Source organism: Gordionus sp. m RMFG-2023, chromosome 1 (genome assembly GCF_954871325.1).
Source record: "Gordionus sp. m RMFG-2023 chromosome 1, tfGorSpeb1-WG-v2, whole genome shotgun sequence".
NCBI classification, from domain to species: domain Eukaryota; kingdom Metazoa; phylum Nematomorpha; class Gordioida; order Chordodea; family Parachordodidae; genus Gordionus; species Gordionus sp. m RMFG-2023.
In genome coordinates this window covers 71,066,615-71,093,788 of record NC_088775.1, presented here as the reverse complement: position 1 = coordinate 71,093,788, position 27,174 = coordinate 71,066,615, and the positions used below count along the sequence as shown (strand labels likewise).

Here is a 27,174-nt window from a genome sequence, read left to right as displayed (position 1 = left end):
TGATTGCATATTTTACAAGCAATAATGGTCAACTGTGTAGTTGTTTATATATCATTAAAAATGGAAGTTAATCTTTTAGAAATTTAATATCTTACAATTTTTTTCTCATTTACTTATCTAACTTCCATCATGTCATTTAAGAGGAAGCTCTAACCACCATATAATTTTATGATTTGGATTGGTCGTTTATATTCTCTTCTCCAAGAATTGTTGATTTGGTTAGGCCTATAAATTTTTCCTTATTAGTTCATTCTATAAAACATTGTCTAAAAATGGTAACAGAGTGTTATATTAGTTTCTTGATCTTTTATCAATGTTAGTTGCTAATTTTATAATATGTAATTATTAAAAACCATTATCAATTGAGGCATATGTATGAATTAAGTAACATTTTTTATCACTTGTAATTTTTTAGACGCAAAATTTTTTTATATCACATTTGAAAATATTTTATACTGTAATAAATGGATTTTGTATTAAAAAATAATATTTTTAGAAATGTCTTATATTGTTTTAATTATTTATATGCTAGTTTATTTTGTATGCATAATATAATAAATTTTAAAATATGTAAATAGTATAATATATTAATATAAACCCAGCCGAAGGCCGGGCGAAAGCGGGCCGAACTCCCGCAAATGGGGAGTATCGGGGTAAAGTTTTTTTTAGTTGAGCCCCTTGAGATTGCAAAGGCTAACGACGCCGCTGTTATTATCATAGTCGCGGCTTGGAAATTTTTCAATATCATTCTTTATAAGCCATATTTTTAGTTTGCCAGGCTATTTTAAATTTTCATGAGCCTGATCCTACACTATAATTTTTGATGCGTCTGGTTTTCGTTATTTATTAAAAATGATGTGGGCTTTTTTTTAGAACTGAGCTTAAAAAGAATTCATGGGCCTTATACAGGCATGACCACAAATTTTGGCCCCTATGGGCTTTATTTATATTACAGTCTATGTTAAACTCTGTAAAGTAATAATTAAAATATTTTAAAATATCTTTTTCTAATTATGCTTTTTTCTTATTTTTTTACTTTTATTTGTATAAACTTATTTATAATTGATTTATTGAGTGAAATATCTAAAATTTAAACTTAAATATTTAGTTAAAATGAACCACAAAATAGGAAATTAAATAGGTGAAATGAAAAACAATACTAAATTTCACATCTGTCATCTTCACATGTGATAACATCTTAAACTTTTCACTTTATTTTTTTATAATTACATGCTTCAAATAAAAATTAAATCTAATTTCAAATTCATTATAAGATATTTTTCATCAACATTAATAAACGATCAATATACCGAGTCTCCAGAATACCCCCCTTTTTTATATCCTGTTCGAGAAAATCCTAAAAATAAATATGAAAATAAAGGTTTAAGGATTTTACGAAGCAAACAATTGCTACTAAATAATGGGTATGCTAACAAACTTAAGCATATCAATGAAATAAAACCTCAATATTGGCAATTTATCATACCATCATATTGGAATGCAAGTTCTGATAATTTATCTTTTATACAATACATTACAAAGACCAAATTGGTGGCAGAATTGCCTGATAACTATTTTAATGAAGAATTCAATCAGAATCTTATTCTTAAAGGAAATATTGATATAAATCATAAATTATTGAAGGATAATATAATTTATATTTATAAACATAAAAAATATCCAAAATCGCTCACTCTTATCAATATAAATAATTTGAGAACACAAGAACTAATAAAATCAATTGCATCTATTTGCTTATCATTATGCACTTTATATAATCCAATATTATTGAACTCAATAGTTAATATCCATAAATTTTTTAAAATATATTTATATTAGTTAGAAAATGATGTTAACTTGGAATATACATGGTATAGAGGTGGTTATAAAAGGCCCAAAAAACACTTAAAATTAGGTTATTGGTTTGCAGAAAATACTTACATGCTTTACTATAATTCAAAATTAGAATATAATTTAAGAATTGAAAATCCATTAAAAGAGGTTAGAAAAGAAAATAATTCTTTATAATTTCATTTTGCTATATTATATTATATATTTGGGTATTAAAATATTATTATTTATTAAATGAGAGGTCAGGTCATATTTCTGTATAAAAGTATCTGATATATTAGATAAGTACTGATTAATTTTTGAGAAAATTTGAATCTCAATATATAAAAACACATTAACAAATTTCAAAACACTCAATTATATTTATAAAATTTGGAATAAAATATTGGAAAATTCTTTTTCACAATTAAATTTTATTTTACATTTTTTGCCTTTGCAATAAGATTGAAATTAGCTTGACTTATGAGAATTTAAGTGACCATTTTAAAATTTAAATAAAAAAATACCTTGAAATACATATTTTATAAAAGAAGTAATAATGGAATATTCTGATCACATTTAGATAAAATCTAAAAGCTTGAAATTAAACTTCACATTAACAAGCAATTTTTAAATTAAAATTTTGGATTCATATTAGATATATTTTTACTTTAAAAAACATTTTCAATATCAGGTTAAGGAGGATCTATTTGAATCAAACAACCTTAATAATTGTAGGGTATCACTCATTCCGGCAGTGGCTAGGTGACCCAAAAATTGGGGGTATATAGAATATTTTCTAGGCGCCCCCAAAATTGGGGGTATATATAGAATATTTTCTAGGTGCCCCCAAATAGATTTATTTAAGCTTATTAGATGCATATATTTAAATTATGGGGGCAATAAGAAAAATAGATACTTTTAAGCTTATTAGATACATATATTTAAATTATGGAGGCATTTAGAAAAATAGATATTTTTCATAAAATTTTTATTTAAAATCATAAAATTAATCTTATAAACATTTAACGACATGTACAATAATATTTTTTCCGTGGTTTTTTAAATAATATTTAGTATATTATTTGATGGTTTATTGAGGTAGCTCCCAATATTGTGGATATCCTTTAAGGTTATCATTTTTTCTGTCTTTAAAATGACTTCCTGTATTTTAACTTTATTTCCTTTTATAGATAGAGATTGTTCAACAAATTGTCTTTTTGTAGGTGACAATTGTCTTTGTTTAGGTAGAAGCATAAAAAGCTTTTCATTTAAAAATATGAAAGTGTATAAATATATGAATATAATGAATCTAACCTAGCTCATGATTTGTATGAATATCTTCCAATTTATGGATAACTAGATATTGTCCTGTAGTTTCTTTTACAAGTTGTACCACTAATTTGAACATACAATCTTTACGTAGACTTGAGGTTTTTCTAATACCCCTAGATCTGGATATTTTTTGAAGGCCATATTTACAAATAAAAGTAGCCCTTTTGTACTTAAATCGTATTATATCCTCTTTAGTGTAAGGAGGTTTAAGTATATCATATTTATGAATAACAATATTTGTGAAATATTGTTTTTCATAAATACTTAAGGCTTTATTTAAATCTACTATTGAATTAAATTTGGCATTTATCTACAAATATAATATAAACATTGTTATAAGTAAATTGTTTACCTATATACTGGAATTTGTACCATCCATAATGATATAATTATAGTAGTGATCTTAAATGTATGATAAAAGTTTATTTTAAGGGTTTATTTAAATCAACTATTGAATAAAATTTGGCATTTATCTACAAATATAATAAAAACATTGTTATAAGTAAATTGTTTACTTTTATACTGGAATTTGTACCATCCATAATAATTATAGTTGTGATTTAAATGTATGATAAAGGTTTATTTAAATCAAATATTGAATAAAATTTGTCATTTATCTACAAATACAATATAAACATTGTTATAAGTAAATTGTATACTTTTATACTGGATTTTGTACCATCCATAGTTTTAATAACTGTAAAAAAATAAATTAGCGGGAAATTCAAAAAATATCAATCAAGATAAAATAAACATTGATTTTATTTTCATCAACTCACAATATCATCACATTCAGATGAATAACCTATGTGTGTGGCCTTTTTTAAAACCTCTTAAGATAAGCAAAGTCAAACTTTAAAAGTCAAATCTAAAAAAAATTGTTATCAGTTCTACAAATTCATTTTCCTAAATGGATGCTTATTTTTTAAAAAATAGGGTGTTAATTTTTTTAAAGGGGGTGCTGAGGCAAAAGCACCTAAGTATTAACACACCTATAAGGAAAACATTCATTCCTATAAATATTAGTCTTTTAAAAGAAGAAATGTACCTCCATTTTATGTATTTTTTCAGACCTGCAGGGATCATTTTAAGGCTCTGCTCACACTCAGATTTTAAAAAAATTTAAGCCCAGCACCGGAAAAGAATTACTACTTTTATTTTTAAATTGAGATATTAATATAACAAAATATTGGTGTATCTCTGATTTTAATAAAATGGCTTTTTCTTTAAATTTAAAAAATGTTCAATGATGCTCTCACCTCGATGAAAAAGGAATTTGAGTCGCAAAGGCTAGGTGCCCCCCCATTTTTTGAATTTCCTGCCAATTTATTTTTACAGTTATTAAAACTATGGATGGTACAAAATCCAGTACAATTTACTTATAACAATGTTTATATTATATTTGTAGATAAATGCCAAATTTTATTCAATAGTTGATTTAAATAAACCCTTAAAATAAACCTTTATCATACATTTAAGATCACTACTTTAATATCATTATGGATGGTACAAATTCCAGTATAAAGGTAAACAATTTACTGATAACAATGTTTATATATTATATTTGTAGATAAATGCCAAATTTAATTCAATAGTAGATTTAAATAAAGTCTTAAGTATTTATGAAAAACAATATTTCACAAATATTGTTATTCATAAATCTGATATACTTAAACCTCCTTACACTAAAGAGGATATAATACGATTTAAGTACAAAAGGGCTACTTTTATTTGTAAATATGGCCTTCAAAAAATATCCAGATCTAGGGGTATTAGAAAAACCTCAAGTCTACGTAAAGATTGTATGTTCAAATTAGTGGTACAACTTGTAAAAGAAACTACAGGACAATATCTAGTTATCCATAAATTGGAAGATATTCATACAAATCATGAGCTAGGTTAGATTCATTATATTCATATATTTATACACTTTCATATTTTTAAATGAAAAGCTTTTTATGCTTCTACCTAAACAAAGACAATTGTCACCTACAAAGAGACAATTTGTTGAACAATCTCTATCTATAAAAGGAAATAAAGTTAAAATACAGGAAGTCATTTTAAAGACAGGAAAAATGATAACCTTAAAGGATATCCACAATATTGGGAGCTACCTCAATAAACCATCAAATTATATACCAAATATTATTAAAAAAACCACGGAAAAAATATAATTTTTGTACAACATGTCGTTAAATGTTTATAAGATTAATTTTATGATTTTAAATAAAAGTTTTATGAAAAGTATCTATTTTTCTTATTGCCCCCATAATTTCATTATATGTATCTAATAAGCTTAAAAGTATCTATTTTTCTTATTGCCTCCATAATTTCAATACATGTATGTATCTAATAAGCTTAAAAGTATCTATTTTTTTTATTGCCCCCATAATTTCAATATAAATATATCTATTTGGAGGCACCTAGAAAATATTCTATATACCCTCTTGGGGGAACCTAAAAAAATCCTAGGTACCCCCAATTTTTGGGGGCACCTAGCCACTGCCACTATTTTATGGATGCTAATAATATCAGCCATTCATTTTACATTATGATATTCTTGTTACAAGCAAAATTTAGAACTCTTTTCCTGAATTCAAATAAATCTTGGTTATAATGAAAAATATCAATAAGCTTCTTAAATATATGACTATTCCTTTGAAAATTCTTTTTTGGCTTTTAAAGTGTGTTATGTGTATACATTTGATGGGGCATTGTCATTAATAAGTACAGAAGATAGAATTGCAAAAACAATAGATACAAAATGACAAATAAGCAGAAAATTTTGAGAGTCGATACTAAGCCTAAAAAATTATTATTTAATTTAGGAGGACAAAAAAATTAAATTTTTTTAATACTCTTGTTATTTCTATCGTTAAGATTAGCAGAATCTTTAAATTAGAATAAATAATAACCAGTGTTAAGGACTTTTCCTCATATGCTGAGCTTTTTAATTATATCTGGCTAGATCTTATTTAGTTTATCATTATACTAACATTTAATAATTTTAACAATTTTACTATACATTATATGTCTATTTTTTTAGTCAAACCTTGATTATTTTTTATATACCGGCCCGGCCCGAACCCGAAATTTTTTTAAAAAGTTTTGCCGGCTCGGCCCGAACCCGAAATTTATTTTAAAAATTACCGGCCCGGCCAGGCCCGAATTTGTTTAAATATATAAATTAATTTTTATAATTACTTAAAATAAAAGACATATGTTATATAGCGTTTAGTTTCAATAAATTAAATCAAAATTTTTTATTTTACATAAAATATTCAATATGAAATTGATAAATTTAGATATATTTAATAAAATTTCCAAGGTCAGACCCGACCCGGCCCGAAATTTTTTAAAAATTTAGGCCCGAACCCGATTATTTTAAATAAAATTAGGCCCGAAGCCCGTTCGGGCCGGGCCTAACTTTGCAGATCTCTACTAATTAGCATTATATCTAAACTTTATCATAATAAAAAAATTGTAGAGGAGAACTGGGTAAAACGATTGGTATTTTGCCATTTTATCATAAAATTTTGAAATAGAACAAATTATTTATTTATATCTACCCATAGGAGCTATTTGCACCATTTTATCCCATACACATGGTAAAATTGGTTAAAATAAAGAACAAACATTGTTTTATTGAATAAAATAATACTATTGACATCTTTTCATCACCTTTAGTATAAACTAATCAATACAATATTGGAATGTAAATTTTTTTATCAAAATTAGCACATTTTCAGCGTGATAATTTTAGTCACATCGTGCATTTCAATTAGGGATGTACCGATACCACTTTTTGGAGGCCGATCCGATACTCCCTTAAATTGATATCGGCCGATTATCGATCCGATATCATCTAATCAAGGGTTTTAATTTTTAATATACTTTTTATTAGTAATCTATAATTTAACTATACCATAACATTGTCATTTAAATATATTATAATGATATAGTTTAAATTCAATTTCAATTCTAAAAGTATATAAAATATTTTTATTGATAAAATCACTTATTTATATAATAAGTAATAAAAATTTATTATAAAATTTGAGATAAATATTTAAATAGATGTATCGAAAATTTCTAGAAATACCCAAATTTCCAATTTATCAGAGGTTAGCCTGAGGCGATGGGGACTGTCAATATCACTTGCTTCACTAAAAACAGATTCTGGAGAGATTATCGCACACTTTTATAAACAAAATGCGTAAAAAAAATAACAATATGGCAGAATGTTTATTAATTAATTATTATTATTTAAAAAATAAACATAAACATAAAAATGGATTTCGTATTATTTATAAAAATTAATGGTTTTTTTGATATAACTTTTTTTTAAAAAATTATAACATTTTATTTTTGTTAAAACGCCATTTGTTTTATCAGATCGAATCGAGAAATTTTATAATATAAGTCGCTAACAGATATTTTATAAGTGGGTGAAGTATCGGCCCGATCCTATTAAAAATATCGGTACATCCCTAATTTCAATTATTTTTCCCTTTGCGACTATTTTTAAAATTTTATTCCAAATAACAAACTATTAATCAGGGGTTCGAACCGCAAAACCGGAATGAACCGTTATGATTTTCTGAACCGTAACCTTAACCGAACCGCTATAAAGAAAATATTAAAAGAGCGAACCGAACCGTTATAAATATTTTAAACCGGTTCAAAACGGTTTTAAAAATAATTAATTTTAAATTATTAACCTAAATTTAAAATTTTAATTTTCCTTGGGGGCATTTTTTGAATTGGTGATTTCTTTTCAAATTAAATATTTCTATATTATCAACATTATATATCAAATTAAATATTTTTATATTATCAACATTATATATCAAATAATACCGGGTTTGTTGTTTTTTCTTTAAATACACAATTTATAAGAGATTAGACAATTTATCTGTTAATTAGATAAGATATCTTAAAATCAGACATAATTATTCTTGGCTAAATTAACAAATTTATATATAAGATATTAATAAGCTTTTAGAATAATACCTGCTAATAATTAGGAAAAAATTATATAATTCTATTATTAATAAATAACATCTAATAAAAATCAAGTACCTTTTACATTCATTTTTATATTATATGGTTTATTTTTTTTATCTCATTATAAAAACTTGGATCATAGAATTTAAATGACAATAAATAAAATAGTCAGCAATATTTTAATGATATAATAATTTTTTATTTATAATCATTGTTTTTTTAAATTCAGAATTCTAATATTATAAATTATTTATTATTATAATATGTTAGTTAGCATTTACCATTATCATATATGCAAAATAAAAAAATATGATTAAAGAATGGCATTTGTAATGAATATTTTTCTAAATCTGTATTTTTAAATAATAAAAATCTTACTATAAATCTTCTGTTTAAATAAGTTAATTAACATTTCATTAAATTATTTTTATACTTTTATTTATTTATTAATGTGTTTTATATTTAATTAAACTTACAGTGAATTAAAAATAGGAATTACATTTTGATGTTAAACTAAATATAAATACTATAGTTTAACTTAAATTACCTATTCTGTCATATTATATTAACATCTAATAGAAATAAAGTACTGACCAATTTTTTAATATCGTTTTACAATAATTTCTTATTAATTGATATATTCAAAAAAGACCATGCTGCAAATCTTGAACGACATATAGAAAGATTCCACAATAGGGAATTCATATAATTAAGAAAAAAGAAAGAAAATTTGACTATTAAAAAAATTCAAATAACGAAAACTGCAAACCAGTATAATACAATCCAAGATGCTTTTAAGTCCAACACTACTACAATACAAATCAATATAAATAAAGAAACTTTAATCCGCTCCTGCACCGAGCTAATAACAGTTCACGGTAGGCCAATAAAATCAATTGACGACAAAGCATTTCGAAATATTATAGATCCAATAATTATAGGATTGGGTGGAAATTTAACTATCAATTCGGAAAATATACGCAATAATATTAAAAAAATGGCGTTTGATTTTTCGGAAAATATAAAAAAGGAAGTATATCAAAAACTTATTTCGTTAAAATTAAATATAGCAACTAGATATGATAGGTCCATATTGGGGATCAATATTCAATTTATAAATAACGGAAAAATAAAATTAAGGACTCTATGCATGAAAGTGATTAAAGAACGACACACATCAGTATTACAAGTTACCTTAAATATAATAAAAATGCCCTTTACTCTCAATTATATAACTTAACAACCCCAAAATAATTCTTTCTAATAATATTAAATAAATACCATTGACCATTAACGACGATCCATATTTAACATAATTATCTTTATTTCCAATAAAACCACAACAATCTAACATAAAATATGTAGAAAAATATAATATAATTATCCAATTCTTCATTTCTCAAAGGTCCACAGCTGACATCCAAAGGTCCACAGCTGACATCTAATCCAATATCTCCCAATCTCCAACTACGGGTTTTTCCGAACAATGAAACACACCCCGTGATCCCTATCTCCTCTTCTTCCCCCAAGGAAAACTAAATTCCCCTGTCAGAAAATAACTGATAACTGACATTTGATGTATTATATTAAATTTATTTCTTCTTTTTCTCAACAGTTACAACACGCCCACCCTTCACTAGCCCAGCGTCCTCTCTTTGTGGTGGTGTTGTATCGAATCGCCCCTTTGAATTGTATCGAATCACCTCTTTGAATTGTATCGACTCACCCATTATAATTGTATTGGGACGCCTTGAAGATGTTCAGGGAATTTATCGAATCAACTTCCCTTATAATGATTTATAATATAATAACTCCAGTACATTTCAATATAAAATCGCCAAAACAGACATTATCAATAATGACATGTACATTGGGGTATCTGCATTTATAATCTACGGAACATTAATATGGACAATGTAATATCCGCAAAACATAATAATTTATTCATTTTAAGACATTTGGGAACTACTAGCTATAATATACATTATTAGGGTATGATTCATGGTAATTAGGAAATAATGATTTTACATATAATAATGTAATGTGAAAACATTGTCTATGTGTGAAATGCAATTTCAACACATGTAATTTTCCTTCTATCATGTGAAAAAAAAACAAAGCTACATCTTTATAAAAATTTCCTAAAATGAATATAATAATCCATCTTTAGGTATTAAAAATAATTGCGAAACTTGGCCGAACAAAGATTATAAATAAAATTACAATACATACGTATATAAATACATTTAATATTATATATGAAGAAACAAATATATAATATGTAGAAAATACAATATTTTCCATCTAGGAATTACTCAGTATCCTAAGAAAAATATACCATTTCTACCTAACTCTGTCATCACAATTAGCACAAATTCACAAAAATGTAGAATGCAAAGTAACAAAAATTGATAATATAATGGGCTATATGGTATATATGTAAAGAATTTTTAATATACCTTCACAATATAAAATAATTTGAGTCTTTTCTTTAAAAATATGTTCATAATTAAATAGTAAAATGTGATGTGTTATAAAATTATTAAAAAGATAAAAAAAAACGTATTATGCAGCATAAATTTACAAAAAAAAACTTTCCCCAGTATGCAAACTAAACAATATTTTCACCTCAAGGCATACCCCTCAACACGGGCTGACCTTACCTGTAAAAATATTTTTCCTTCACATCATTGCATACCACACAAATAATATAATAATTGCAAATAAAACTTCTTATAAAAATTTATAATTTAAAAAAAAATATATTATACACCATCTAATGTATCATATAAATTCCTATCCAATTTATATATACACTAAATGCAGACACTAAATCAAAATAACTATCCACATCTAACATTATAGATATTATTCTGACTTCATCATACTTCAATTCGTTCAAATTCTCATTCATAATTAAATATATCATATGTTACCTATACAATATATTAACATTATAAATAATAATTCATAGTTAAATATATCATATGTTACCTATGCAATATATTAACATTAATTAATAATAAATTATCCCATACATATTCATCCCTTTACAAACCCAAAATGCATAATTAAATAATACACACTTTATTACAAAAGTCTATATCCATATATATTTTCATAAATTTCACATATTTAAATATTTAACAATCCTTTCTGTCCTGCTGTTCATGAGGTCTTTCAGCTTCCTATGACGGAATACCTATAACACCATTCAATGAGTTTTAAGGCATACCAAATAATGATCAAAATTAGATGTACCATATACATCTAGACATAAGATAATATACCAAATATTACTGTCTTAAATTCTTGATCTTATTTCCATATTTCTGCCTAATACTCATTACCTACTTTCAATCTTACACTTTTTTAAAGTTAAATATAAAAGTATAGAAATTTTTAAACTCAATCCTTAATCTCACTATAGTTTTTTTTTTAGTACTTGCGTTGTGATTTCACATTAATCCCTAGATAGATCCGATCCTGTCGACGGTAACAATATTACAAGTTACCTTAAATATAATAAAAATGCCCTTTACTCTCAATTATATAACTTAACAACCCCAAAATAATTCTTTCTAATAATATTAAATAAATACCATTGACCATTAACGACGATCCATATTTAACATAATTATCTTTATTTCCAATAAAACCACAACAATCTAACATAAAATATGTAGAAAAATATAACATAATATAATTATCCAATTCTTCATTTCTCAAAGGTCCACAGCTGACATCCAAAGGTCCACAGCTGACATCTAATCCAATATCTCTTAATCTCCAACTACGGGTTTTTCCGAACAATGAAACACACCCCGTGATCCCTATCTCCTCTTCTTCCCCCAAGGAAAACTAAATTCCCCTGTCAGAAAATAACTGACATTTGATGTATTATATTAAATTTATTTCTTCTTTTTTTCAACAGTTACAACAATCAGAATATCTTAAAAAAATTATTCTAGATGTTCTAAAAGAATATGAAATAAAAATTGAGCAGATTTACACAATAACCACCGATAATACAGCAAATATTATTAAGTTAATTAAGCTATTAATACTACACGATGAAGAAGATGATGACCTTAACGATTATTTAATTAATGATGATTTAAATAATAATGATATAGAGATAATGATGATTTAAATAATAATGATATAATTCATGATGAAAATAAAGAACCTTTTAATATTGAAAATATTATTCTTGCATCAAATGCCAGATCCATATTAATAGGTATTAGATGTGCTTCACGTACATTTCAATTAGCAATTAATGATTGCATTAAAAATTCAAATGAAATTGTCATTATAAATAAAGCAAGAAACATCTGCAAAAAAATAAGAAATCAGACAACAATGGCTATTCTCTCAAAATTAAATTAGAAAAACCACTAATAGATTGTTGCACAAGATGGAACTCTATCTATTTAATGTTGGAGAGATTACTAGAGTTAAAAAGCTTTTGCCAAGAAATATCGCTCCAAAGCGATCGCGAAAAATGTTTATCAGAGAATGAATGGAAAATAATTAGTGACATATTAAAAGCTTTATATCCAGCTTATGTTTTGACAAAATATTTACAAAGTGAACAATTGACAATGGGCGATTTTTATGCTGCGTGGATCAAATATGCAAACGAGTAAAGTAGACACTCCATTTGCCAGACTTTTAGTTTCTACGATGAAAGCACGAGAAATAAATTTCAAAAATGAAGTTTTTTACTCTGCTATTTATCTCGACCCTAGATATAATGTATTTTTAACTTTTGAAGAAAGAGAGATCGCCAGAAAACATTTTTGTAAAACTTGGAATTGATACAAAATCTAAATAATCAGAATATTGAAATTCTAAATACTATGCCTTGTTCGTATTCGAAGGATAATTTAGATGATGATTTTGAAGATTTATTAAAGTCGCATGAAAGTCATAATAAGAATAAATCTCAGGGCATCGAAAATTATAATAAATGTATAGAAATAGAATATATACTTCGGTCATTTGATAATATAGAGAGATTAGAAAAAGATACTAAACTTTTGAATTATTGGGAAAATGTAAAGAATAGTATGCCAGAACTTTATAAGTTAGCTATAACTGTGCTAGCAGTTCCAGCTACGCAGGTCTCCATAGAAAGAGCATTTTCAAGCCTTAAGTTTATACTCTCTGCGCAGAGAACTAAATAGTTATCCTTTCGAATTCTCTTTTTAAACCTAAATAGTATAGTATACATATTATTTTATTCATTATTGTATTTACGCATGTTTGTTTTTTTCTTATTTATTTATGAAATAAAAAAAACTAATTTGTCTAATTTAAATTTCCTAAATTTAATAAAAATATCTATTAGATTATCATGGATAAATTAAATAAGAAATTATAAACTAAAAAGATTTTTCTCTAAAATTAATATATACATGGTTAATGATTAATTTTTTTTAAAATTAAATTTATAAAAACCGGAACAAACCGAAAAGAACCGTTATAAATTATAAACCGAACCGAACCGATATGATTTTTTTTAAAAAACCGAAATGGAACAAAACCTTTATAAAATTTTAAACTAAAAACCGGAACGAACCGAACCGTTATACTAAAAGGTTCGAAACCCTGCTATTAATGTTACTTTTTGCCAAAAATATCTTTATATATGGTAACGTCTATACTGTATACGTTAATATATAAAAACAGCTTTAAGACAGAATATTTTAACCCTTTTACCTATAACAACTTCCATCCAATGCGTTAAATTATTAGTTATCTACATCGGGCCTGATTTTTCAAGCCCGGTCTGGCCCGAAATTTTAAAAATTTGCCATTTGTTCCGAAATTTTGACTCAAAATAAAATTATTTATCCGTCCGGCCCACTCGTTGTAAAAAAAATATTCTACAAATAAAAAATATTGGCGCATTGTTTCTAGTTAGAATTTAATATATCAATTTATTTCACAAAATGGAATGATATTGTATTTTAAAATTTAAGCCCGACCTGGCCCGAATTTTTTTTTAAATATTAGGTCCGACCCATCCGAATCAAAATCTTACTCGGGCCGGGATTTGCAGATCTCTAATATACATTATGCAATTCATTATTGCGTGACCTCTAGTTATACCATAAACTTCCTATATTTTATTTTATAGCTATAGGAATATGTATACAAAATTTTAAATTATGAGGCATAATATATTTTGCTAAAAGCAAGATAAACTAAAGGGTGACTACTGATTATATAGTTTTTAGGTAATATACGGTTTTTGATAAAATATTTTAAACCCGGAAAGTTTTTAAAAGATAAACATAAGTGAAATTAGATATAAAAATACATTTTCACACAAAATATAAGGTCCTTATGCTTACGGGTGAAAAACTTATTCGCATTAACATTGTTACCCCATCAATCTCTTTACCCCCTCTCCCCTACTAAAAAATATTCCGTCAAGAATTTTTTTGTAGACGAGATTTTTAGTCAAATTTTTATAGGTATTTTTCTAGACTAGCACTTTTTAATCCCTATTTTTAAAAGTTCTAACTACTAGCTTGCCAATTTTATCTCAAATGTTTTTTCCTATATTATTGAGATACCTTTATTTTTATTACATATACAAGTATATATTTTTCTAATCATATTTTGGCAGACAACATTATTCTTCATTTTAGGAATATATAATCTTTTTCGGTATTTAATAAGGTTACACCAATAGATTCTGAACTATCAACAGGCAAGGTTAATGACATTAATTATCCGCCTACCCATTACGCTTTAGCACTAAGGAAATTCCCATACAAAGCTCATCCTGGTAAAATTGTTAAATTCTAACATTTTTTAAACATCAAATATTTCGTGTACCTTTCGCTGATCCGAAATCTCTATTGGTTCTTCCTTCCCACTATAATTCTTATTGACTACTAGGGTTAGTAAATAGTGGTAGATTTTTTGGATCAGTTTAAATGAAAATAAATCAAATATTTCACTAATCTCGGTCTCGAATGAAACATACATTTAATGACGATCGTGTAGAAATTTAATTGAAAAAAAAGTTAGTGATAATATTTGCTTGGATTAATGAATCTAACTAATTTGATATTAGATTAAATTGAACTGGAAAGATATTCCTGAAAAGTTCGGAATGCATTTTAACACTTTCTGTTGGGTGGTAAAATTATTAATATTGAATTTTTATTTTTTCACCTACTCGATTCAGACCCTGTTTACCATTGTCAGCTAATTAAAAAAAAATTCTATCTACCTCGCAATTATCTCTTTATCCCATATAGACCCAAAATTTTATTTGTTTTGCTCGCACCAAACTATTATTTTTAATATTATAGTATATTTAAAATTTATTTAGTCCCAGAATGTGATTTTTTTATTAGATTTTTATGTAGGTAAAAGATAGGACCGAAGAGGTATATTTAAAAGGCTTGACTGAAAACTAATATCAAAAGATCAGACACATCTTTTATATTCGCAAAACCTTAAACCTGGGACCAAAAAAAATCAAGAACTAAAATATTTTTCTTGACTTTCTTTTTTAGTTTTTGCTATTTGTGCCAATCTAAAATTCCCACCCTGGGAATATAGGAAAATTTGAGGAACTTTGTAAAATTGCTAAAAAATCAAAAATTTTGACATTTGTTTTTTAAGCCTAAAATTAGTCATGTTTAACTACAATTAATGAATAGAGTAAAACCAAAAAAGAAGTCAAATACAATATATTAATTTTTTATTCATAAACTTTTATTTAATACTTGAAATCCAAAGGATCGAAATATATATGAAATTAAATCGGAGAATGAGGAGATTTCAGCTCAGTCTCTTCTCTATAATGATATCACCATCTTCTAATGATATATTTTTATTTTCTAAAATTTCACAAGTTGAAATAACTGGATGATTTTATATGTGGCGACAATAATTTTATGTTGTAAATATAAGTTGCATTTTATGGAAATTAACTTCATATGGTTATTGCTAAGTCTATTACGATTTTTGGAATTGGTTTTTCCAAAATAAGATTAACTTCTCTCGGAAGCAGCATTCCCTCGAGGAACTGATAAGTTTTATTGCTATCATACTTATAGGTTGGTGCAGATAAAGGCACTTCCGCCATATCAGAGAACATGCTTTGCATCTTCCCATATTCCCACATTTTCCCCAAAACCACTCTTTGATTGAAATTCAGCGAGATTGGTTAAAACAACACCTATATCAAAATTGAATTCTACAATTAGGGCATTGATTATAGCCATACCAGATGATGTCTTATGATGGTTAGTTCAAAAATATTGAAACCAAGATTAAATATGTTTGCTGCAAAATGAATATTCTGACAACGAAACCTCTTTACATTTCACTCGCTATTAGGCGCTTACGCAGCAAAAGAGGGCAGTGGGGCAAGTCCCTCCTTCCCAAAACCCAAAAAATTTAGATATCGATAAATATTTTTCAAAAATATTACTAATTTCTACCTCTTATCACATATATTCCAATTTACATTTATTTATCATATTCACAGCAGAAATTTTGAAATTTTATGAAAATCAACATTGATTTCAAATTTTCTTTCTATATTTATCTACCTTTTTTATGATTTATACCAAATCATATGAAATTAATTCACTGCAAAATTAAAATAAAATATCTCAAAAGAATGACATCAATTTGATTGAAACTATGATAGTCTCAAGGTTTATATAAAATGAGGAACTTAGGGCAAATGTAGATGACGAATTTCAGAAATTATATGTCAATGTAGAGTCAAAAGCAGAGCTCTTTGGCTAGCAGCAATACAAGCCCATTGTTCCTTAATATAGGGTCAATCGAATAATACTATTAAATAAAATTTTTTATCCCCATCTTGAATACTTTTATTACTCAAATGAATGAAAGGTTCTTGATAAATCAGGCTGCACTTACAAATCTACAAATATTATTGCTGCAGAATTTTTCCAAATCTATCAAATCTTGATAGAGAAAAAATTAGATATTGGGCAAATTTTTATTGTAGTAGTTAAAGTATTCCAGGATTACTAGTTGAATGCAAGCTATAGTATAAAACGTTAACTATGGTTGATAATGTTTTTAAAAATGCTCTAGATACTTATAATAATTTCAAACACATTTTAGACCATTTTCCTAGTATAAAATGTTATTATATATTCTGGCAACTACCCATGAAAGAATATATCTTCTTTAACAAGAATAAATATATTTAAGGTGTAGTGTTGTTAAATAAGTTCTTTAACGAGAATAAAAACATACCTACGATAATTGCTATGTTAAATAGTTCGATTTGAGCCATTGCCTAAGCCAAGATTTCTTTAATATATGTCCAAATCTTTGTGCTATGAGCAAAATCTTCAGGCTTACATAATATTTTCTGGATAAAATACTGAGATAGCCATATATGAAAATAGGCTTAAATCGAGACGTTTTATTATAATGCCGAGAAGTAGTGCCTCTTAAAATAGATTAAATAGGTGTTAGCCCTTCTTAATATACAGAGAGTTGACATCCAGTACTAATGAAGTCATTGAAAAATTCTCAATCTCAAAGAAAATTGAATTTTACAATTTAAATTTATAATATGCTTCCTTAATTTTATTTTTTGAGGCATCATATATTTTTTCATAAAAACTTTGTAGTTTATATCAGAGACCTGCAGAGATACCATTTGCACGGCCCGGCACGGATTTAATATTTTTAGGCTCGGTCCGGATTTTTTTAAAATATATTTTATTTATTTTTATAGTTATTAATGGCAATTTTGAATATTCGGTCCGGTCTGCATATTTTTTTAAAAAAAATTAGACCTGGCTCAGGCATTTATTTAAAAAAAATTTTGACCTCGTCTTACCCGGCTATATTTATAAAAATTATTATACAGCCGGCCTAGGTATTTGATTTATATACAAACAATAATTCTTAAGAATATTTATTCTAGATTTCCAACATTTTTTAAAACTATAATTAAATTTAAGATGTCAAATTTTGCTTGAAAAATTTATATTTTTTTAAAGAGTTCTCGGGAATTATTTTATAGTGATTCATACGTCTATTTAGAGGTGGGCGCGGGCCTAATTTTTTATTCACGGCCCGCCCACTCACGGTTGCAATAAAAAATATTCACGCTTACCACTAAAAAAAATTTGACCCGACCAACCCGCTCACGAAAGGCAATATTTTGATTCACGCCCGAAAATTCACAGTGTTTTTAGATTTTTCAAAACTTTAATGCTATAATTTTTTTACACTTTTTTGAATTTATTTCTTTAATTCCATAATCCATAATAACAAAAAATAAATACTTATTATAAATCCAAATTTTTACTTAGAAAAAGAAGAATGTCTATTTTTTTTTATTTCAATTGTGTACGCCTTTCCTCTAATAGGTGATTGGCTACAAAAAATAACCTTTCACTAAAAGCCGAATTCGCCAGGGCTGACAAAATTTTATTCTCTAATTTTCTCAAAATAATAAATAAATTTTCCTGCTTCCAAAACTTCAAAATATTGCCATTGTTATTTGTTTTATGGGATGAATCTTTTAAATTCACACAGCTTTCATCGGTAGATGTTGATGCTTCATCAGAATCATCTAAAAATATGTTTCATTTAGAATATATGGTTTTTTATGAATTTAGGATGAATTAGGAAAGTATGACAGTTGGCATTGACTTATGCATATATATCATCAATTTTATATCATTTCACATTTTTAAGATTGTTTTGTAAATTTCTTCCTTTTCTTCGTCTATTAAAAACTTAGGGCTTTTGAAATTAGGATCTAGTATTAAGCCTATCTTATGTGCTTGAGAATAAATTTTAAAGTTTAAGTAAAAAATCTCGCGACAAAACACCTAAACATAAAAAGAAAATAGAACTAGGAGCGTGACACCAGATGTTGTTTATAAAATGCCGGAATATTTTTTGTTTTCATAAATTTTTCTTTTTTAAAAAAGAACTAAATTTAATTAGAAAATATGTAATATAATTATAAAATTACAAATTTATGTTTATAAAAAAATTAAAATTTCCGTGACTCACGGTAAATTTATGTTCACGCCCGATCACGCCCGGGAAAAATTTTGGGAAGGCCCGTCACGCCTAATAATTTAAAATTTATTCACACTCACGCCGTGACACGATGGGTCACGCGTAATTTCACGGCCCGCGCCCACCTCTTCTATTATATACATTTAATCATTAATTTGAATTTGTGCATTATAAATTGTCCATATTTATAGTCATCAGTCCTAATAAATTTCTGAAACTTAATATATTTCTTAAATAACGTCTAGAATAATTCTAAAAAATATTAATTACCCCCCCCCCCCCGCTCGCTGTAATATATATTTCTGATCACTTTCGATAAGAAAATTGATATTTGTTTTTGTTGAAATAATGGAAAATGAATTCGGTACTTATGATAAATTCTCAATTTATCACTTTCTAATATGCTAATTTGGGTATAAATCGGCTATAATATGTTACAAATATTATTCCCTGGAAAATGATAATAATATGAAATTCTCTTTTCCTGCGCAAAATATTTTAATTTCGATAAAAAATTTAATATAGGGTATCTATTTCATTGTATGATGTACCGGAAGGTTTTCCCATTAAACAAGACTAGTAGCTTCATATAGAAGATATTTCAAAGTAATAGGGCCTTGCCGATATTTAATATCGGATCTGTACAGATATTTAGCTTTTTCTAAAAATATCGGATCGGGCCGATTTTTTTAAAAAAAACGATTATATATTTTTTATTGTTTTTGGTTATTTTATAATTGTATGAATAATCATATATTTTATTTTATAAATAATTTCATAATAATAAATTAACGAAATGAACTAATATACAATTTATTTGTTATAATGTTTAAAAAAAATAATTTAAAATTTTACACTATTTTTTGTTATATTATCTGCAAAAAGAAAATGATTTTTAATCATCTAACGAGTCACATTCAGTTAATGTTGTTAAACGGTACGATTTAGCCAATATTAAAAACGATTGACTCAAAATTTTAGCCAAGAGTAAATTACCCATGCTTATTGTTTTTTCCCACAGATATGAGAAAGATTTGAACTTTTATTGGCGAAATTTCGAAGCATAGGCAATAATATTTTGGTTAAAATTTTGATTTGGCCCTTTTTAAAAATCGACTAAATGAATTGCAAATATTTTAAATTAACTTATGAAAAATAAAAAAAATAAAATACACTTAATCATTCATGAAAGTTAGTTGGTTTTTTAAGGTAGAAAATATTGATATATTTATGACATCTATACAAAGATAGATGTCTAATAAAATTTAATATAAATCATATCGGTGAAAAATTTATGGATCGGCACAACCTTAAAAAGTAATATAGCAAAAACAATTGGGAGTCCCGTTTTTATCTCTTGGAAAATTTTTAATTATAAATAAATATTAATAGATGCCATGGAAGTAAGCACTTTTAAATTGAGTTTTTTAAAAAATCGCTAAAAATGAGGGAAATTATCAATATTCCCAATTTACAATGATAATATTTCCTCCATTTTTATCAATTTTTAAAAACAATTTAAATACTAACATCTATTTATCAAATACCATAATAATTTTATCTTTATTTTTATGAATTCCATAACAATAACATAATAAAAACAAAATGTCCGACAATAATTATAAAAATCGAATTATTTTCTTCTCGACAATATATTTACAAAACGTCCATAAATGTCTATTATAAATCAATAGATGCAAGGCAACACGCCCCCCTTTCTTGAGAAATCAAACTGGGGGAAGAAATACAATTTACGCATAAATATATAATTCAAGTAAATGTCTACATAAATTCGAATAAATGATCTAAAAAAAATAAAAATTATTATTATTATTTATTTTCTTTATCTGTTCCAGGAAGTTCCATATTTTTTTCCTTGATCATATTTATTAATTGTCATTAAATCTTAACAGTTAGTAGGTCATAGCGATCCATCATTGGTCAATCATGATTATTCTATCTAAGGCTTGGTGTCATTAATCCAGCATAATTGTAGTTGATTGAACAGGTCATAGCTTGATGATTTTTTTATTTTAATTGCATAGTTCTCAGCCACCTTTCATCTTGTTGAATCATCATTCTATTGTGGGCTTGCATTAATTCAGCACCATTGTAGTTGATTGGACAGAATATTTGCAATAAGTAGGTTAATCAAATGTGTTTTTTTTTCAAATTATATCCTAATGTATTTTTATTCTTTTAACATTATCGAAACACTTCTCATTTATCAATCATAAATTTGATTGAACACAAAATTTTAGATCACAATATTCACATTAGACCTTTTATTATATGATGCACTCCTTTCCTTCCTTGGGTCTAAAATAATATCAAATGGCTAATTCTCTTCATTTACATAACCTCCAAAATTTTAAAAATAAAAATTTTCTAATATATGGCTCCCTAGATTATTATCCTTTACATATATAAATCCACATTTATACATATAAAATTAAAAATATTTTTATTAATTCACCTTACTTAGATATACAATATTACCTATGTATATATAAACTTTTAACATTATTTTTCTTTTTAAAAATTTAAACTATTTCTTTAGCACATATTCAATATCTAACTACTTCTTTTTATTCCTAACTCTCATATTTGGGGTTTGCCATACTTTTTATTTAATCATACTATTTTTTATATTGAATTTGTCAATTCTTCATTTTATATATTTCACATCCATAATTTTGATTTCATCTTTTTCTTAAATATAATTCATAATTTTCATTTCATCATTTTTTAAAAATCAATACACAATATTCCCTTTTTTCTTAACATTATACTTCAAAAAATATTTATTCATGCTAATTATAATCCCAAAATTTAAATATTATAAACAATCTTTTCTGTCCTACATTAAGTAATTTCCTATGATGGATACCTTTTCTTCATTCAATAAGTCTCAAAGCTTACAAAATAAAACTTATTATCAAAACACTTGGTTTATAGTTAAAATCAAAACATATAATACAGAAACTATTACTACCTACACCATATCCAATGGTCCCCAAAAAACTATTCCAATAGTAAACTTTTATCTCAGTAATATATAATAATTCCTCCATTTATATATCACCAACCTTTAAAAGTAAACCTTTATCACAGTAACATATAATGGTTCCTCCATTAATATATACCAACCTCTAAAATAAACCTAGAACAAAAAAAAACTCTTTTTAACCCATGTTTTATTTTTTATCACATATTTTAATTTGCGCAATTAAGACAATTGAAGCCTTTTATACCAATACCTTATTGTTTATCTTAAATTTTAATTTGCTCAATACCTAACTATTTCCTAACTTTTAATCATTCTTGCTATGTTCTTTAGCTCAACCGTCTAATTATTCTTCATCCAAACTTCATATCTGGAATTTAACACACTATTTTTACATTGCATTCTTTCATTTTAATTAATATAAATACTTTTCATTTTGCATCAATATTATCAACATGTTTTTTTACACTCATATAAATTTCCAATTTTTAACCAATTCTATTAATTTATAAATTTCTATTCTTTATTCAACTTTAATTCTATTAATATATTTTTTTATTTAAATTAATGCATTACATATACCCTAATTTTTTTTTAAACAATTACATTTAAACTTCTCTTTTTTCCTTTCTTCCCTTTCATCTATTCCAATTTTTATCTACTTTCTTATTTTTAATTATATACATTTCATACAAATATGAATCTTTTACCTTTTTATTTTGGCTGTGTTTATTGGTTTTCCAATGTATTGTTGTATCTTCTTGCATATATCTCATCCTAGTTGAAAAAACGGCACTCAAATACCATGATAATACTATCTCTATGAATTCCATAACAATAACATAATAAAAACAAATTGCAATAATTAAATCAAATTATCTTTTTCTCGAAAATATAATTACAAAACATCCATATGTCAATTACAAATCGACATACAACACTATTAATATTATTTTCGATGTTACTTTTAAAATTTGATAGGACATATAAGCGAGATTCACAATTTTTAGAGGTTTAGAATGTGTAGCCCAATCCTTAATTTTTAAAATAAAATTTATCAATGTTATATCTGTAATAGTCTTTGAGCTAGCTGAGTTTATGTGAAAGTTGATATTTTAGCCCAGTCCAAACATGGTATGTTTCAACTAGCCTTAAGATATTAATCATGAATTATATAAAAAAAAATATAATGAATAATTTATATTAATATTTCATTTTATCAGCAGATTAATCTATTTAATGATAATATTTTATAAATTATTATCTGGATATTAAACATGCTTAAAATTAACTACTCATCTATTTATAAATTTTATCAAAACATGCTAAAAAATAATTATTTCAATCCTTTCACATTTTAACCAATTTTGGGAGAAATTGGTTCAATAGATATAAAGTTAAAGGGTGGTGGCCTGGCCAGTGGGCAAACATGGCCATTCACTTTTCCCCTACATAATTTTTATTCTAACTATTACTATTATAATTTTAGACTTATCAAAAACGCCACCTACTTATAGATAATTTTTTGAAATAATTAATAATACTATTGAAAATGCTTTAGGCGCATTTTTTTAAAATCAAAAAAACTCATATAAATATTTTTGATGATTTTTCTTATATAAAAAATATGTATATTTTATTTAACACTAACGATCGTACAGCCATAACTTATACTTTCTGATCGTTGTTCTAGACTTAGGGATAACAGTATAGAAATGTTATTATTGAGATGCAATAAAAAATAAATAAATTATTTATATATTTGAAATTTTAGTCATATTTTTTATTTGTGGAAATAAAGATACATAGAAAACCTTTTTATAAAAAATCTAGCTAATAGCGTGCTACTTTTTTGAAAACGGCAGCGTTAACGATGGCGCGCTACATTTTTTGTAAAATAGCGGTAGTGATATCGCGCTACTTATAAAAGTTGCTTTTGACAACACTTATCTAATAGATACTTCGTCTAAAAAGGATCTACACAAATAATTTTTTTCTCCAGGTTTTTCATTTTAAGTCAGATATACTGGAAAATTTATTAAATTAAACATCTATATTTAAAAAAATTTAAAAATGTTCAATTAATTATAAATTGTCCAGCCTATTTTTATTAAAAAGTCATCAAAATAGATCCTCATTTTTAACATTTTTATATAAATATTTAATTTCTTTTTTTTAAATCTATGGGTTTTATTTAGGTAGGTACAAATGCCTAGATAAAATACAAATGATGCAGGTATAAATTATTTACATACGCTATTAATTGAAATTCTCATACAATAAAAACAGTTTTTAAATTTACCACCATTAATTGACCACTTTATGGAGTGTTACGTTCAAATACATTTTATAGGTTTTTAAAAATGGCAGAGCAAACAACCATAAGGAGTCAAGTATCAAGATAATAAGGAGAGATGTCATTATTATTGAGAAAATATTTGAGCCATTTCTATTTCATTTTCCACAAAAAAATAATTCTTAAATCTATGATTTTTTTCGAATTTGTATATTATATTTAATATTCCTGTATTTTAAAATAAATAAAAGAATCTTTGATCGCTAAAATGTTTTTATCGAGATATTGATCATTGTCTAAAAGGTATACAGATACAATTATATGGCAAAATGAATCTTAATATAGATACATTTTTTGTTATAATCATGTAAGATATGCATAATATCAAAATTAATAGTCTATTATTAAAACTCAAACTGTGAATCAAACATTTTTTATTCAATTATATATTTTATTTATATATAATTTTAAATGATTATATAATTATTGTTGAATTTGATTTTAAAAATTCTCATAGTTTTCATCGTCATCCTGTTTAAGTATATTTTTAGCCTTACTAAAAAGTTTTCCAACTGGTGCACCCTAAAAGGTAGTATAGTGTTATATTAGGATTTATTTTTAAAATAATTATTTAAATTGGATGGGTATTTAAATTTATATCCATATTCTCTTGGGGGTGTTGAAGAAAATATAATTCTGCAGTTAGTATCATTTGAAAACTTTGAAAGTTTATTGACTAATTACTCTGTCAATTTTTTTCTTTAAATTTTCTGGTATTTTTATTTTTGAAGGAATTATGGTAAATTCTTAATATAAGTTAATTTGAAAAAATATCCTAATTGACCACTGCTTGACATATAATTTGTCAATATAAACATGTGTCCGGCACAATCTTATTTAATATATTTTTCCGTTTGACAATATTTTTTAATATTAAAAACAACACATTTTGGCAGGATTTTTACCCCACCACGATTCTAAATACTATTTCTCCTTTTCCAAATACCTTGGTCGCACAAAAACTGATGCTAAGGAAGCTATATTACGTGAAGACGCAATCAAGAATGCCCACACAAACCCAAAACCTTCATTTCCATTCCTATCTTATAGAATAACTAATGTCTTTAACACAAAACCAGGGATATCTGTAAAAAGTTCTTATGATACAGAGGAGCTAAGAGACCAAAGTCTTAAAGACGCGACCTACAGCTTAAAGGAATCTGGGTATCATACAAAAGCGGTGTTGGACAAAATTCACGCCTCTTCTGTCGTTAATTCTTTCGCATGGCTTAATTCTATATCACATTATCTGGGTGAGATTAATGTTATAAAATATAAATTTTTCTTCCCTTCCATCGTCTTCCTTTCTATTTATTTCATTCCCTTAGATTCTCTTCCACTAAGGAGATAATTTAAAAAAAGGGGATGAAAGTGACAAAAAAGACGGGAAATATGCAAATCATATTTTTATGGTCAGAAAGAAATGCAAATCTTTTAGTTTTTTATGGTGAGTAAGAATATTTTTGATTTTTATAAAAAGACTTTAAATATTATGCATAACCTGAACTTTCCTTTATTTTAACGATTAAACTAATTGAAATCAACACATTTCAATTTATTTAAAAAAATTTTAACGCAAAAGGCTATACCTCTTTCAACGAACTAACATATCCCTTAGTCACTCAATCAATTAATACCGATGGAAAGTTATGGAATTTTTATCTATATCAGCTCAATACCAACCATCTATGGATGAAAGATTATCCGATGGATTTGCGATGTCAAGATGAAGATTATATCGATTTTGTTAAAAAAGACAATGAAAATTCTTTTGACATAGATGATTCACTCAACGATCGCCGAAACGTATGTTGGCATTCGAAAGAAATGAAGTTATTTGACTCCATTCAAAATGATCAGGTATTTTAGTGATATTCTTTGAAAGATTTTATTAGGCAATAATTTTATGCATGAAATGCGTCTTTTTATATTTATTTACATCAGGTTGTTGGATACAATGAAGAAATACTAAACACGTGTTTAAAACTTTACTTGAATATCCCGAATTTTAGCCCGCAGTTTAACTTAAACCCCTATCTGCATCCTACCAATGAAACTATAGATAATTATGTATACAAATACTAATATAATAATAGACTGATGCGATAAGACATTGTTCAAATTTATTGTGCTATGTTCTATATTTTTATTTTCTTAATCTTTCAAATTAAAATGGATACAAGAATGTTTGCATTTAAAAAGGTTTAATAAATGGTTCATCAAGAACATAATTAAGGGGAATTAATATTTTAAAATATTGCTGAAGTTATAAAAAATCTTTCTTAAATATTTATATTTTATCCATTGTTTTTACAAAGTGACAACATTTACCAATAGGCCTGTTTGTTTTTGTATATTTTAATTTTACTATTATTGTGTAGTTATGAATTTATCATAATGTAATACTTTATCAGCCAGGGTTAAGGGGAGTTTTATCTATCATTCTATTCAGATATGCACATACCCAAAATAATAATTTTCCCTGTATAAAAAATAAAAATTGGGCTATTAAACCTGAATTTATAAGCAAAAAAATCTGTCTACTAATTTAAGAAAGCGTTTAATATATTAGGCT

General features: G+C 25.8%; 1 protein-coding gene across 1 annotated transcript; it reads left to right on the top strand.

Moving 5' to 3' along the window:
• The first annotated feature begins 1,210 nt into the window (after positions 1–1,210).
• Positions 1,211–26,721, top strand: LOC135931984 (uncharacterized). Its single transcript, XM_065469304.1, has 6 exons — positions 1,211–1,800; positions 1,840–2,001; positions 14,869–14,977; positions 25,496–25,852; positions 26,182–26,459; positions 26,544–26,721. The coding sequence occupies exons 1-6, from the start codon at positions 1,231–1,233 to the stop codon at positions 26,682–26,684; spliced, it is 1,617 nt and encodes a 538-aa protein (XP_065325376.1). The 5' UTR covers positions 1,211–1,230; the 3' UTR covers positions 26,685–26,721.
• Positions 26,722–27,174: the final 453 nt, after the last annotated feature.

Bases quoted from the DNA above. Each gene is read 5' to 3' on its own strand.
- LOC135931984 (XM_065469304.1), top strand. From the start codon at position 1,231: ATGCTTCAAATAAAAATTAAATCTAATTTCAAATTCATTATAAGATAT. The intron at 1,801-1,839 runs GTTAATATCCAT...TATTTATATTAG, and splicing joins CAATATTATTGAACTCAATA to TTAGAAAATGATGTTAACTT. The intron at 2,002-14,868 runs GTTAGAAAAGAA...GTATTTAATAAG, and splicing joins TTGAAAATCCATTAAAAGAG to GTTACACCAATAGATTCTGA.